We start from the raw sequence: 15,035 nt of genomic DNA, 5'->3' as shown, positions 1-15,035 counted from the left end.
GATCCACCTGAGCCACATTGTGCCTAGACATGTGACCTACAGATAATTACTGAATACTGTATTAAGTCGCTAAATTTGTGGTAATTTGCTATAGCAGCAATAAAAGATGAATGTACCCTGTTAGAATATAGGCCTGATGAAGGCAGGGATCCTCATCCAGTTTGTTTGTTTTTTTTCAGTGCTCTGACCAGGACTTAGAATAGAATCTGACAATTGAAGGCAATAAAGACTTTCTGAATAGGTGAATATATGTAGCATACATATTCTTTCCCACAAAATCGGTATTTTACAAAGCCTTATGAAATTTCCAGCCCAAAAATGTTACATAAAAATATTTAAAATTAAAATGTGAAAGGTAAGTTGTTTTGAAAGCTCTTCATTCAGTAGTTTGTATCGCTACAAGTTAGCAGCGGCTATCAGTTTTGTGGATCAGACACAGGAAAAAGTCAAATACCACTTCCCAAAGCAGTGTTCTTCAATCTACAGGCTTCAACACACAAGCGGGTGATAAAAGCAATTTATGGGGTTGAGATAGGAAGGAAGGAAGGAAGGAAGGAAGGAAGGAAGGAAGGAAGGAAGGGAGGGAGGGAGGGAGGGAGGGAGGGAGGGAGGGAGGGAGGGAGGGAGGAAGGAGGGCGGGCGGGAGGGAGGGAAGGAGGGTCGGTCGGTCAAAACACCATAATGCAACTTTAATTTTAGTGTGGCATGTATGAGTGTGCATATGCATGTTATGTGTGTGGTGGATCACTATGTGAGATGTATTTCTCACTGTGAGTTCCATCAAAACAATTAGAAAAACCCTAAAGGTCATTATAGTCTGTGTTGTGGACCAGAATGTAATTTAGGGCCTGACTGAAAGTGAGATGATGACAAATGAATAGGGATGTGCCTGTTAAGAAAGAGCTGATCAAGAAAGAACCACACTATTCTAAATCTGTACTTAAATTTACAAGGCAAGAGAAAGCATTGAAGAATTTATAGAAATTGCACCACCTTAAGGGAAGGAAATGAACTTTTTTCCTCTTGCTGTGTACATCATTTCCTTGGGTCTGAATTAGCACCCCTAGACACTGCTCAGATTCACCAGCCCAGCAGAGTCACTGATCTTTGGTGTGAAATCCAGTAGCATGTCAAAGAGTACAACACGAGGCTTTAATCAGCAAACCATCCCAAGATGCTATTTCTTTTCTCCCTTACAGTGAAAGGATTAAAAACCCAATACTCATCTATCTTCTCAGATTAGCCAGTTATTACTATCATATAAATGTAGCTGGAAAGGAAGTTAGAAATGTTCTTGGCACACGAAACCAAAGAATAAACCTTGGTTAGAGAAACTTGAAATTGAATCTAGCTCAATATCTCATTCTTATGCTATTCTGTTATTGTTACAATATTACTTTTAACTTATATTTACACCATGGATTCCAACCTTCATTGTCAATAGACTGCATATGGGTAAAGAAAAGAATAATGCAGCTGGGCGTGGTGGCTCACGCCTATAATCTCAGCATTTTGGGAGTTCGATGTGGACACATCACTTGAGGCCAGGAATTAGAGACCAGCCTGGCCAACATAGCAAAGCCCCATCTCTACTAAAAATACACAAAATAAATAAATAAAAGATAGCTGATGTGGTGGTGCGTGCCTGTAATCCTAGCTACTTGGAAGGCTAAGGCAAGAGAACTGCTTGAACCCAGGAGGCAGAGGTTGCAGTGAGCTAAGATCGTGCCACTGCACTCCAGCCTCAGCAACAAAGTAAGACTCTGTCCCAAAACAAGAAGAAAAAAAGAAAAGAATAATGCAACTGCACCCTACTCATTCCTCCATTCAATGGCATACTCCTTGTGGGCTGGGATCAAGTCATACATCTCTATATTCTCTTTAATGTCTACTATGGTTGGGTAAATTAAGATAATACCTGCAATGCTCAGCAGAGTGCCCAGAATACAGTAAGAGTTAAGTAATGTTTCTATATTTGCTTTTGTTTTGATTGTAATATGAATACTACTGACATAGAATGTTATGCATAGGAAATTCTTAATATATTTTTATTTTCATTGCATTACACAACAAAATAAAATCATTGCATACCTTTAAAATCAATTTATATTTGAAGGAACAGTTAAAAATTACAGAGATCTTATCTGCTTAAGCCACTTTAAATAAGTGCACAAAGTGAAATAATTTCAATTAGTTAAAAATCAGCCAGAAATGTCTTCTTAGGCATATGAAAATTCAATGCACCTGGGATATATGATTCATAAAGGTAATCTTTCTAGCAACAACATAAAGTCATGTATAATATGAAATTAAGCTTATTTTTCCTTAGGTAAGAATCAACATTAAAAACTACAGTGACTACTATATATGGGAGCTTGATGTCTATACCAGTGGGCAAGGACTGCAAATTCTAAAAACATAATATTACTTCCTTTAGATCTTCCACAAAGAAAAAAATATCAAAACACACACACACACACAGAATCATAGTCTGTTTTTTCTGATGATTTCAACCATGTTGAAGATTTTCTTTTCTCATATTTTACAAGCTCTACAGCACCTTGCCCCTCTGTTACTTTTGTGTTGTATAATTAGCATATAATTATGTGCTCTTTCACACTGGAAAGACTATTCTTTTATTAACGACCCTGTGCAAAGTTCTTTATTATTTATCTTTGAAAGTGAGTTTGAAATCAAAAGGCTTGTATGACTTTTCCTTTCTTTCTGTTGAACTGAGATCTTAAAAGTAATACAAGAGATGGTTATAGATGTCACAGAAGGCATAAGTTTTCCACTTTTAGACTGAGAAAGGGGGTTTGGGAAACAACTGTTGCATCTTCCACTCTTTCCAAATTAAATGCTTGGGTGCGTAAAGAACATATATGCAACAAAACACTGAAGTTCCAAAAATGACTCCCTATTTTTTCCCTTTTCCCCCTGTTAGCACCAATAGGAAATGGGTCAGAACCAAAAAGCTTCCAAAATCCAATACAAAAACAGAAGAAGACTACAATTTACATTTGTAGTAACTACAATATAGGTTGCAAATTAGTCTTAAATGGTGAAATCACCCAGACCCTGATTTGTAGTCAATTTGGGGAAGTTGCCACTCATCTTTGCTGAGGTCATGTAAGGCTTATTGCTGTTTCTGGCTGATTGCTATTTATCTAACAGGCTTACCCAAGCACTCCAGATTGGCTATGGGCCATTATAAGGGACAGTATACATTATTACAAATTTTAATTATTTCTCAAGCCATTTTGCTTGCAGTGATAATCCCATAAGACCGACATATCTTGCATAAGAAAAGCAAATAGCTTTTGGCTAAGACAGCTCTTGAGTTATTTTGTAACTTGTTCCTACGTAACTTCTGGGCTTTCCATTTGTGGCTGTGACCTGCCAAATCAGGAGTTCATGGCTTTTTGGCTTATGGTGATCACAACCATCTCATTGAAAACAGGCATATGGACAGTAATATCAATGACTAAAATAATGACTCAAATTTGTTTTCAAAAATAGTGCTATTTATACCTGGTGAAAACACTTCCACTATCTAGTTCTATTCAACATTTCCTCTATGCAACACTTCCACTGTGGGCAAAGTAACACATGCCTAGAGCTATTTTAAGAATTTTTCTTGTCTCCTCTACTTTTTGCACTATTTTCAGTGGAGATGGCCAAGCAATCATAGCCTGATGACCCTGAAAACTTTTTGCTTCATTTGTGGCGTCAGGGAAATTTGTCCCAATTGTTTTGTGAGCCAAACTTAATTGCGCATTTTAGCCTTTCCATTTAGAATGCCATGGTGTTCCTTTGGTTCAAAGTGTTTAAGTAGTTCCATTTTTATAAGCAACATTTTTCTTGTGCAGGAAAAAAAGGGTAAGAATTTACTTTGATTGTACTCAAGAAGCTCCTTCTTTCAAGTCTTTCTCTCTCCTCCTATATATGATGATTTTTTCTTTTCAAAATGGGAATCACAGACTCTTAGAACTGCAGGGGATCTTAAAACTAACTAAATCTAAACACCTACTATTGCATGAGTACCCTCTCTAATGTCTTAAATAAGGCCCTCCTTTACCAGATATTCTTTGGGGCAAAAGAGATGAAAGAAAAATAGAAAATGCTCTCCTCGATACAAAGGATAATGTCTTATAATTCCCTATTGATGAGTTCTCAGTCTCTCATCCACTGTGTTTCATTACATTAGGAAGAATTTGTGAAGCAGACATTCAATTTTAAGTTTGGGTCACTGAGAATATGGTCAACAGGCCAAAAGGGAGTGAAACAGCACTTCTAAAAAAATTTTTTCTATGAGAATTTAGATTGCATGGTCTTGACCTTTTCATTTCAATGATTCAGAAAGTTAGAGATATTTTTAAAGGTCAACCTCATAAGAAAAGAACTATAGGAAACTTTTACCACTATCGTTTAAGAATAAGTTAATTTATTAGTACAAACTACAGGTTAAAAGGTTAGGTTCTGCAATGGAACTATGTGTTTTGAAACCTGGCTTCCTAATTAATTAGCTGTATGTTCTTGGGAAGTTATCTAACTTTTAGAAGTTTTGGTTTACTCATCTGTAAAAGGAGATAATAATATTACCTTCTTCACTGGGCTATTAGGAAGATTAAATCAGCTAATTCATGTAAAGCATTTTGTTCAGTGTATGGCATATGTTTTAAGTATACAATAAATTATAGCTTCCCCTTGTTCACTGAAGTAATGAAAACAAAGAATTTGGTTGTCAAGAGCTCACAATTTTAAAAATCTGTTTCAGAATCTTTGGACTGAGAATTAATAGTGCTCGGGAAAATGTTTTCATGGTATAAATAGCTTATGAGGAAAATTTACATTGCCAGAATGTTTTTAACAAATTAATATAGATTATGTGCTAGCTCACTGATTAATACAATTATCCTAACTAATTGATTGTGCATTCCGTGGGTTTTGGAAAGGAGTGACACTTAGCTAACAGGTTAGAGTCAAAAATAATTTCACAAAATATGTTTTTATTCATGCCATTTGAAACTTAGTCACTTCTGTGTATGTCTGATCAGTCAACGCATTATATAAATACATTACTTGGCAGACTAAATTATACATGTAGATGAGATTATAAAATAAGCCTCTTGTATTATGTCCAGGCAATGTTTAAAAGTCTGCTCTATCAAGTAGTATTGTAAATTAGGCAGTCTCTAGTTTCATGTTACTTTTTATAAAACATCAATTTATACCATTATTCTGTCCTATTCCTCAAATATTCAACTCTAATTAATAGTATGCTATCCTAAAAGTAAAACAAAACAAAACCTTCATTTGCTAATTCTATAAAGAAAAGAATTCAAATTCTGAGAGTCTGCAATACCCATGTGGCTAATTAGGAAATGAAAGAACAAAGCTATTTTTCAGTTCTTTCCCATCACCCAGAGGTCAGTAATTGCAAAGCAGAAATATATCAGTGTCTTAAGTGTATTCTTTTTGTATTGATCCTGAGAATCTGAGACCCTCTGTAGCCCATTACAATAATTGTAAACCTTAACCATTAGAAAACTATTTAATGATTCAGAAATGAGGGAGCTCAAAATAATTACTTTCATGAAACTAAAATAACCTCAGTTAGAAAATTGTATTAAAAGTAATACATAAAGTAATTTTTTCAGAATTGATTTAAATTACTATACACTAGGAAAATATAGGATTGGGGTCACCCTCCCAGAATTTAACATGCATCCTCAGCGGGGAAAGGAGGTTCACATTACCCTCAGTATTTTATAAAGGAACAGTGTTTACTTATCAGATAATATGACAGTTGGTGGTAATCTATGGAAGATGTCGTTCTGAGTGAAATAAAAATGTTTTATGAAAAAATGAACTAAGAAAAAATGGGAAAAACATATCTTGCAAAACGATACTCTTTAGTTCTACAATTGCCACTTAAATTGGTTACTGCGCATGCTCCATTCGCTATTGATTTAGAGACATTCTGTTTTCCCAAGCTGGCTGTCCACTTACCCTAGTTGTTTTGACTTTATTCCCAGAGGAACAGCTCCATCCTTTCCGATCTGGAAGAACTTTACATTCCTCTCCCTCTAGACATGGTTGCATATGGCACCACCATTTCTGTTCCACTATTGAAGCTACAAGAGAGAAAAAGATTGACTCAATGTTTTCTGCTTGGGACTGTTAGTTCTTTTGTGCACATCTAATGGGGAACAAAAGCCACTAATTTTTCCCACCAGTGGGAATACTGCTATTTAAGGTATGCCTCTCTTTTGGTTCAAAAGGACCAAACCTTTCAAGATTGTCTAAAATAATTTTCTTTTTTTAAAAAAAAAATATTTTATCATAATCAGAACTCTTAACATGAGATCTATCCTCTTAATAAAACTTTAAGTGTAGAATACAGAATAGTTAACTATGCGTACAATATTGCAGGATTTTTCATGTGAAAATAGGCTTCATGAAAGCTAACATATTAAAAATGAACTATGCAAATGTATGTATGCACCAATTTATATAAACATATAAGAAAAAGGACCTGTGACGAGTTTTGAGTCAACATTTTATAATCAATATAATACTCCCATGAGTAAGCTGACTATCAGGCGGGTATTTATCAGAGTTATCATAATTTTTTAACTGTGTGCTATAGCCTCATTACAAACAATATATCATAGTAACATGAGCACTTAACAAATTACTATTTATGGTAACATCAAATAAATGCATATAAAGATTTATGTCCTACTATAATTGGTGAGCCCCCAAAAGAAAGAATTAATGTTATTTCATCATCATAAAAGTTGATATTTTATGTGAATTCTATCCACAACTAAATATTCTGTCATATATATGGTGCGAATTTTTTTAATTCTTTTTTTTTTTTTTTTTTTTTTTTTTTTTTGAGATGGAGTTTTACTCATGTTACCCAGGCTGGAGTGCAATGGCGCGATCTCAGCTCACCGCAACCTCCGTCTCCTGGGTTCAGGCAATTCTCCTGCCTCAGCCTCCTGAGTAGCTGGGACTACAGGCACATACCACCATGCCCAGCTAATTTTTTGTATTTTTAGTAGAGACGGGGTTTCACCATGTTGACTAGTAAGAACATCCATGAGTTTAAGAATCCATAATATTAAATCATCCATTTTCATCTTTCCTTTTCCAATTAATTTACACATACTCCACCTCCCACCATCCACCAGGAAATCAACATTTCATGGTAACAAAATAAGAAGCACATTAATTTAATGGAACCTCATTATACTGCCGTTTGTTACAGAACTGCATAATATTTTAGACCTCCTTCCAAAGGATTTTAGATTTCAAAATGCCACCCAAATATTCCAGTTTCAACTTATTATACTATTGATAGTACATTCACCCAGGAATGACCCCCATTGAGAGCAATATAGTGGGGTTCCAGTTCTAAGCCATCCTTGGCTGTGCCGTCACACTAAGCAATGGAAGAAGTCCCACCATCCACACATGATGGAGCAGCTCGTGTGGTGCCTGCCACCTGCCCGGGGAAGCAGGAGCACTTGACTGTTTGTGACCGTTCTTCTATCTTGTTCTTGTTACAGCATCTGTGGAGTGCCACCACCTCACAAGTTCCCGTTTTAACATGGTGAGCTGCACAAACAAAAACAAAAGATAAGAGAACATTGAGAAAGCTTTGGACACTGCCCCTACCCTTCTTTTTAATTAGCAGTACACTAAATGTAGCTCTATAAGGGGTCCGCCATGCATGAAATGAGAAATATAATGATGCTAACTCCATAATGCAGATTTGATTTCTTTTCTAAATGTGGTAGGAACATATCTGTCAGTAAATGCCTGGTAAAGCAGGAATAAGTAGTGACTAGATTAGAATGAGCTGATATACAGGCAATACGGGCTACCATCAAAAACATATTTATTTGCATATGACTTTTTAATGCCTTTTTGTTCAATGTGTTAATCAAAGTACAATAAACCTCTGGCCCAGGTACCCTGCAATGGGACTGAGCCCAGCCCCGTTCTCAAAGCAGGTGATTGCTGGTAAAGCTTATGTTCTTCTAAGGGAGAGCATGAGGACCAAGCAGGAAGGGGAGGCAGAGGGTGGGCACCCATATCCTCAGTATTCTTCTGCTCAATTTCCCAGAAGTTGAACAAATCAGCGATTCTTGAAATTGCCACCATTTTTCTGGAAGATCTAGCCAGTCCCAGAACCCAAAGTCATTCCTTTCAATTTTGCCTGAGAGGGCAACTGCCACCAAATGGAACCATGAACTTGGATGAATTCGTATCTGGCAGCCAATTGCCCGTAAACCCAGTCCAATAGGCCATCAGCCTTCCTTACTCATTTTGTCAACCTTGAATAAGCCTACTGAGTGTATTGGGTTAATTAAAATTGTGGTCCTCACTCAGTATATTATGATAAGATTCTATTCATCTTCATTATTATTTTTTTTTCAGTATTTCTTCTTCAAAATATTAATCCTACTGGGAAATGATAAAATACAACTTTTGCCTGCTAAAATTAAAAACAGCTTAAAATCAAACATTTGTTAAAAGATTATGCTTTCAGTAATTTGAAAATTGTCATTGTTATAAAAACAGAAATTAAAATGGAAAAGCAGGAGATCTTAAGTTGTTTAATGGCATAAACATATGGAGACCCATTACAAATGAGATCAGCACATTATGCACTTATATTAATCTTCCCATTTGAGATGAGTGAAACCAAATGTGCAATAACTCAGGCTAAGTAGCTTGCTCAGATTTTTCTAAGAGAAAGCAAATTACACATATTGTCTACCTCTTATCCTTCTATGTGAAACCAAAAAACTCAAGTGTAACATACAGCTTTTACATATAATCCTCAATATAACCTTCAAGAGACAGATACGATTTCTGCTACTGTAGATATAAATAGGGATATTTTCTGTGTTTGATTAAAACACAAATCTATGTCTATGAAAGCTAAAAAATAAGAGATAGACTTCTGTCCCTATCCTCTTGGTTTTTGGGGAATATCTTCTCAGCTAAGAATGAGTCCGTTTATCACATGGACATGGGGGGGAACATCACATACTGGGGCCTGCTGGAGGGTGGAGGAGCTAAGGGAAGGGCAGCAGGGGCTGGGGGGATTGGGGAGGGATAACATTAGGAGAAATGCCTAATGTAGGTGACGTGGGGATGAATGCAGCAAACCACCATGGCATGTGTATACCTATGTAACAACCCTGCACACATCTGCACATGTACCCCAGAACTTAAAGTATAATGAAAAAAAAAGGAATGAGTCTGTTCATTTTAATTTGCTGAATGCTGGGGGGTTAGCATTAGATTTGTGTGAGGACACAATCCATTTCAACCAGCGGAAGGTGAGATATGTAGATTCAGAGTCAGGTAGGTGTGAGTGGATTCGGTGGTGAGAAGATAGGGTAGTTTCTTATCACACAAGTTAATATTCTGCTTTCTCTACTTTTCTTTTTTAGGTTACATTTTAAGTGAGTGAATGCCACACATCAACCATGGTCGTGAGTACCAGAAACACAGCAATGAATAAGGGACACAATCTGTTTTTGCCCTCATAGAGCTTATATTTCTGAGGAGAAAACAAATAAAAAGCCCCCATGTTAATAATTAAGACAATGTTAGATTTTAGCTCCTTGAAGAAAATACAGTACAGAAAAGTGATTGAGAGTAATTTTATAGGAAGGGAATGTATATTTTTTGAACTGTTGCAGGAAAGGTCTCTCTTTGAGGAGATAATCCAAATGATGAGTTGAATAATGAGAAAGAAGCCTCTACTATGAAGACCTAAGAAAGGAAGAACAAATATAAGAGCAGCGAATGATAAGGCCATGAAATAGGGGAAAGTGTGGGGGTATGTTTCCAGGGCAGCAAAGATGACCAGGGTGGCCGGAGGGTCGCTAAGCAATTGAAAGTTTGAGGGAAATGCATCAGAAACATAAGTAGATCATGTAGGGACTCGTATGCTATGGTAAGGAGACTGGATTTTATTCTTTCTGCATGGGAAATCTTTGGGTGGAAATAGTGTTACCTCTTTTATCTATTAGAAGTTTACTCATGCTGCTCTTTATAGATTGGGCTGAAGAAGGTCAGTTATGAAGAGGTGTAGGAGTCTCTGTGATCAAGGATGAGACTTAGATTAACAACAGCAGAGATGGGGAGAAGTAGCAGCTTGGATATATTTCAGTGCAGAGTTGATTTGATTTACCAGTGGGTAGAATGTGGGTCATGAGGAAAAGAAGAATCAAGAATTACCCCTAAACTTGGACTGAGCAATTAGAAGTTGATGGTTCTCATGGATAGAGAAGGCCTAGGAAAGAGGAAATTGGCGGAAGATGGATGAGGTTACTATATCTGTACTTCTGTTGGGGTCACGTTAAGCTTAAAAGACCCTCATGCAGAGATGTAAATCAGGCAACAACATTTATAAAATAAAGCTTAGGGGAGAGATTTTGGCTACAGAGATAGTCTTAAGTGATCTAAGCCTACAGATGATATGCAAATCCACAAACTGAACAAGATTACCATGGAAAAGTTTTCTACCAATAGAAAAAGAAGAAGAAGAAGAAGAAAACAGTCCAAAATCTAGATCTGGAATGGGGGAGACAGAAGAAGACTGATAAGGAGCTGCACAAGAGGTAAAAAGAAAAAAAAGAAACCTGTGTGTGAATGAATGAAGAAGTAGAAGATACAAGAATAAAAGGTTTCAAAATGGAGGGATTGGTCAGCTATGTCAAATGCTGTTGAAAGGTTCAATTAAATGAAGAGAAATAATTGTCCATTTAAAAAGTAATACAGTGTAGTGGCCAAAAGTATGTACTCCAAAGTTCAAGTAGCTGGATTCAAATCTAAGTTGCTCATAACAACTATCTGATCTTGGTATGTTATCTGTTAGGCATGGGCAGCTGAGTTTTTTTATGCCTAAAAGAGGGATATTAATGGCGCGATCTTCATAGGGTTAACTGAGGATTAAATGAGTCATGTATAAAGTGTTCAGAACACTGCCTACCTGTAGCAGTCACTTCTGTAAGTGTTAGCTATTACTATTGCTGTTAACATTTGATCTTGGTAAAAATCATGTTAGTGGCATGAGAAAACAAAAGCATTATTAAAGTAAGTTTAGTAGAGAAGGAGAGGTAAGGTTGTTACAGTAATAAAACATCTTTCAAGGGTTTTTTCTGGGAAGAGAGAGAGGAAAAGGAGTGAGAGCTGGAAGGAAGCATGGGGTCAAGGGAATTTTTTTTTTCCGTGGATGCTCTAAAAGCATGCTTGTTTGCTGGAACCATCTAGTAGAGGGGGAAAATGACAACACAGGGGAGAAAATAGATTATTAACAAAGAATGTTCTTAAGAAAGAAAAATAAATTGTGTTCCAGGGAACCTGAGGGGTTGACATTAGATTTGTATGAGGACACAATCCATCTTAATAAGAGGAAGGTAGGATATGTAGATGCAGAGTCAGGCAGTTGTGAGTGGATTAGGTGATGAGAAGATAAGGTAGTTTCTGATCTGATTTTGTCTCTTTTTCCTATGAAATACAGCAGCCCTTGGAGAAGAAAACGAAAGAGATTCTGAAATAGAGACCTAAGAAAGAGGAAAAGTGAATTCACTAGGAAGGAGTAGTAGGAATACCTGGCAGGGAGTTCGCTGATGCAAACTGTAAACTGCAGAGAACAGAACAGAATGGAAGATGGAGTGAGACTGCAGAGCAGAGTGGAGATAAACATCTCTCTGACGATAGATTACTGGAGATACTTGGACTTCTGATAGTGATTTAGGGAAACAGAGATGTGAGTCAGGATGAGACTATTCCTCTAACTCTCTGAATGGAAGCCAGGGAAAGATGATTAGGGCTTCTTCAGATAGTAACATTAGTAGGCAGATAACTAAGGTGAAATAGCTTCTGGGAGAATGTGATGGTGGCTGGGCTCTGTTCTCTTCCATGGTCCGATGGCAGCCAGGAGAACATGGTGAGTTTCCCCTGACCTCTCCTCTGGGAAAAGAGGCACCATTCTAGCACCAAGGCTAGTTTACCTTCTGTATTTCAAGTAGATTTTACTATATGTTAGAAAAGAAAGGAGAAATGAAAACTCATCTCTATTTCTATGCAAAATCAAAATTTATTCTATTTTGCCTGACTAAATAAATAAATAAGAGGACAAAGTAACTGTGGCAGTCATTAGTTCTGTTGACCAAATATGTCTGGTTCTCTCCCTTCTGGACAAAGATGGTACTGTACTTCCCTACCCCATTCAATTTAGATATAAGGGCATGACTTGCTTTGTGCAATGAAATGAAAGTTAGAGTAAGATGGGCCACTTATGAGGAGAAACTAATAATATCAATTCTGTATGGATGCCTTAAGACCTACTGTGTAATTTACCATGTTTGTTCCCACCAGCCAGAGTAACCAATTATGTTCTTGATAGTGGAGACCACATCAATCCGAATCCTCAACTGAAGACACATGAAACAGAGTCACCACCGATCATGACGAGCATATGAGTGAGAAACAAAGCCACATTGTTATGACTCTAAAATTAGAATGTTATTTGTTACTGCAACAAACTCAGCCCACCATAACTATAAGGTAGTACTTTCACTGCTTCTCAGATTGTTCAGGAGGGTACACTTTCCAAATGCATTAGTTGAAGAATAAGTCAATGAAGCATGATATCTCAAAGCCTGGATCATCCTAGCTTATTTGGGCCAATGCAGAGTCAAGATGAAAAAGAAACCATTTGGATATTTATATAATGTGAGGGGTTGTAAGAAATTATTCTACCATGGGATAATGACATTGACGGAGTTTGGCACGTCAGAGTTCTGGTGAAAAAAGTGTACCTCTTTCTTCTGCAGGACAAAGGAGATAAAATGATGATCACCGGGCACAATGGAGAGGATAAGGTAGTAGCTGCACTGGGAAAGAGAGGTATGTCTGCCTTCAGAGAGCATGATGCTAGATTAATTGTAAAGGTGACCAGGAAGGGGCAAGCGGTAGCCTGATGGATTCAGGGCTTTCCTGCCCTGTCCTTTCTTTTTTTCCGCTGCCCACAAATAAAATATACAAACGTGCAAGTTGAGTTTCCTGGTGAGAAACGAACTTTGTAAAAACCAGTCTCAGTCTTTGTCCTTCTTATTAAAACTAAAGGGTGTATATATATATATATATATATAGACACATGCATATATATATATATATATATATACACACACACATACATATATATATATATATATATATATATATATATATATGCCAGTAAATAAGTCAAGTGAATTGAAATACTTCAAAGAGGGAAATTAGCCTAGCAGAATTTGAACATGAATATGTATACCTAAGTTTAGTTTGCTCATTTGTCTGCTCCATATCTTAAGGTCTTGTTATGATAACCAAATTCTTGTAGACAAAGACTAATCTTTCATGTAAACTGCTCAGTATGTGGTATGTGTTTAATAAATGGTAAACAAGCAATTTAAGAAGATAAAACTAATTCCTGTGGTTTTTCTTTAAAAGGTTAATGAGACGATAGGAAATTCAAGCAGTTACTAGAATTCTCTACACAGATTCAGACAGAGCCTGTGATAAACTAACCTAATTGAATATTAGGTCTTTCCAAATTAACAAAATAGGCTTCACAGAAGATCAGTTAGCATCATATTAAAATGATGCAAGACCCCCTGGAGAAGATTTAAATGAAAAAGGACAAACAAACAATTTTCTTCATGTCACAATTCCCAAGTCACCCAAAAAAATTCTGATATTTTTCCTCCATGGATGTGATGCATAAACACAGTATTCCCTCCTACTATTTTTTTGTGAAATGACAGCAAAGACATATAGATTTCATTAAATTCTCATGAAACAGGGATACCAAGTGTTATCCAGTTTTAATTGCTCGCTTCCAAGGTTATGGCTCTTATGTCTCATTTCAACAAAAGGATGTTTGGCTCTATGGTGCCCCAGAAACATGGCCTTAAGATACTGCCTCTTAAATCATATCTTAGATTTCGAAATATTTTCTAAAACTATTATGACTGATATATTCTGGAATGAAGTCCCATAGCCATTTTACCAAAACTTGTGCTTCAAGCTACTTTTTTACTTTTTTCTTTTTTCTTTTTTTTTTTTTTTTTTTAGAACGAGTCTTTCTCTTTCTCCCCGGCTGGAGTGCAGTGGTAAAATCTTGGCTCACTGCAATTTCTGCCTCCCAGGTTCAAGCGATTCTCTGCCTTAGCCTCATTAGTAGCTGGGATTACAGGCGCCCACCACCACGCCCAGCCAGTTTTTGTCTTTTTAGTACAGACGGGGTTTCACCATCTTGGCCAGCCTGGTCTTGAATCCATGATCATGTGATCCACTCGCCTGGGCCTTCCAAAGTGCTGGGATTACAGGCGTGAGCAACCACACCAGGCTCAAGCAGCTTTTTCTATGTAGTGAAAGAAACTTGTTTATAGAAAAAGGAATCTAATTCAATGACATTTGATTTACATAGGCATAGATTTTAAAAAATTATATATAATAATATTCATTGCACTACATATATATATATATATAGAGAGAGAGAGAGAGAGAGAGTCACATTTGATTCATCACCTGTGAACCAACCATGAATACATGGGTATGAAATGTGGGTTCACAGTAGAATAATATTTATACAAACCATTCACCTTAAGTAGTAGTTGCTGGCCATAGCTTAATATGAGGACAAACCTAGGCATATTACATTCCATATGTAAAAATAATTTATATACTCTAAACCATTTATGAAATAATGGTGATGCTAACATTGACTGAATATATACTGTACTATGAGCATTATTTCATCTTAGTGCAATAATCACTGACAAAAAAACTATAATTACCCCCAATTTACAGGGCACAAAAAAATGTTAAGAGACACAGAAATGTAAGTTGCCCAAGGTAAAATATTAAGTAAGAAACAAAATTAGAGATAAGAATCCAGATAATTTGCTTCCAGAAATCATGATCTTGATTTTTTTTTTTTTTTTTTTTTT

General features: G+C 36.5%; 1 protein-coding gene across 1 annotated transcript in view; it reads right to left on the bottom strand.

Moving 5' to 3' along the window:
* The window catches only part of TAFA2 (TAFA chemokine like family member 2), a 488,455-nt gene that overhangs the window by 35,062 nt on the left and 438,358 nt on the right, over positions 1-15,035 (bottom strand). The window contains exons 3-4 of the mRNA XM_032284561.1: positions 7,477-7,629; positions 6,013-6,137 (exon numbers count right to left, since the gene is read on the bottom strand). Of these exons, the coding sequence (XP_032140452.1) occupies positions 6,013-6,137; positions 7,477-7,629 (278 nt within the window). The remainder of the gene's footprint in view (positions 1-6,012; positions 6,138-7,476; positions 7,630-15,035) is intronic.

The sequence above is a fragment of the Sapajus apella genome, unplaced genomic scaffold (assembly GCF_009761245.1).
Source record: "Sapajus apella isolate SASKATOON/1434 unplaced genomic scaffold, GSC_monkey_1.0 scaffold2, whole genome shotgun sequence".
NCBI lineage: Eukaryota > Metazoa > Chordata > Mammalia > Primates > Cebidae > Sapajus > Sapajus apella.
This window is presented reverse-complemented; position numbering and strand designations above follow the sequence as displayed.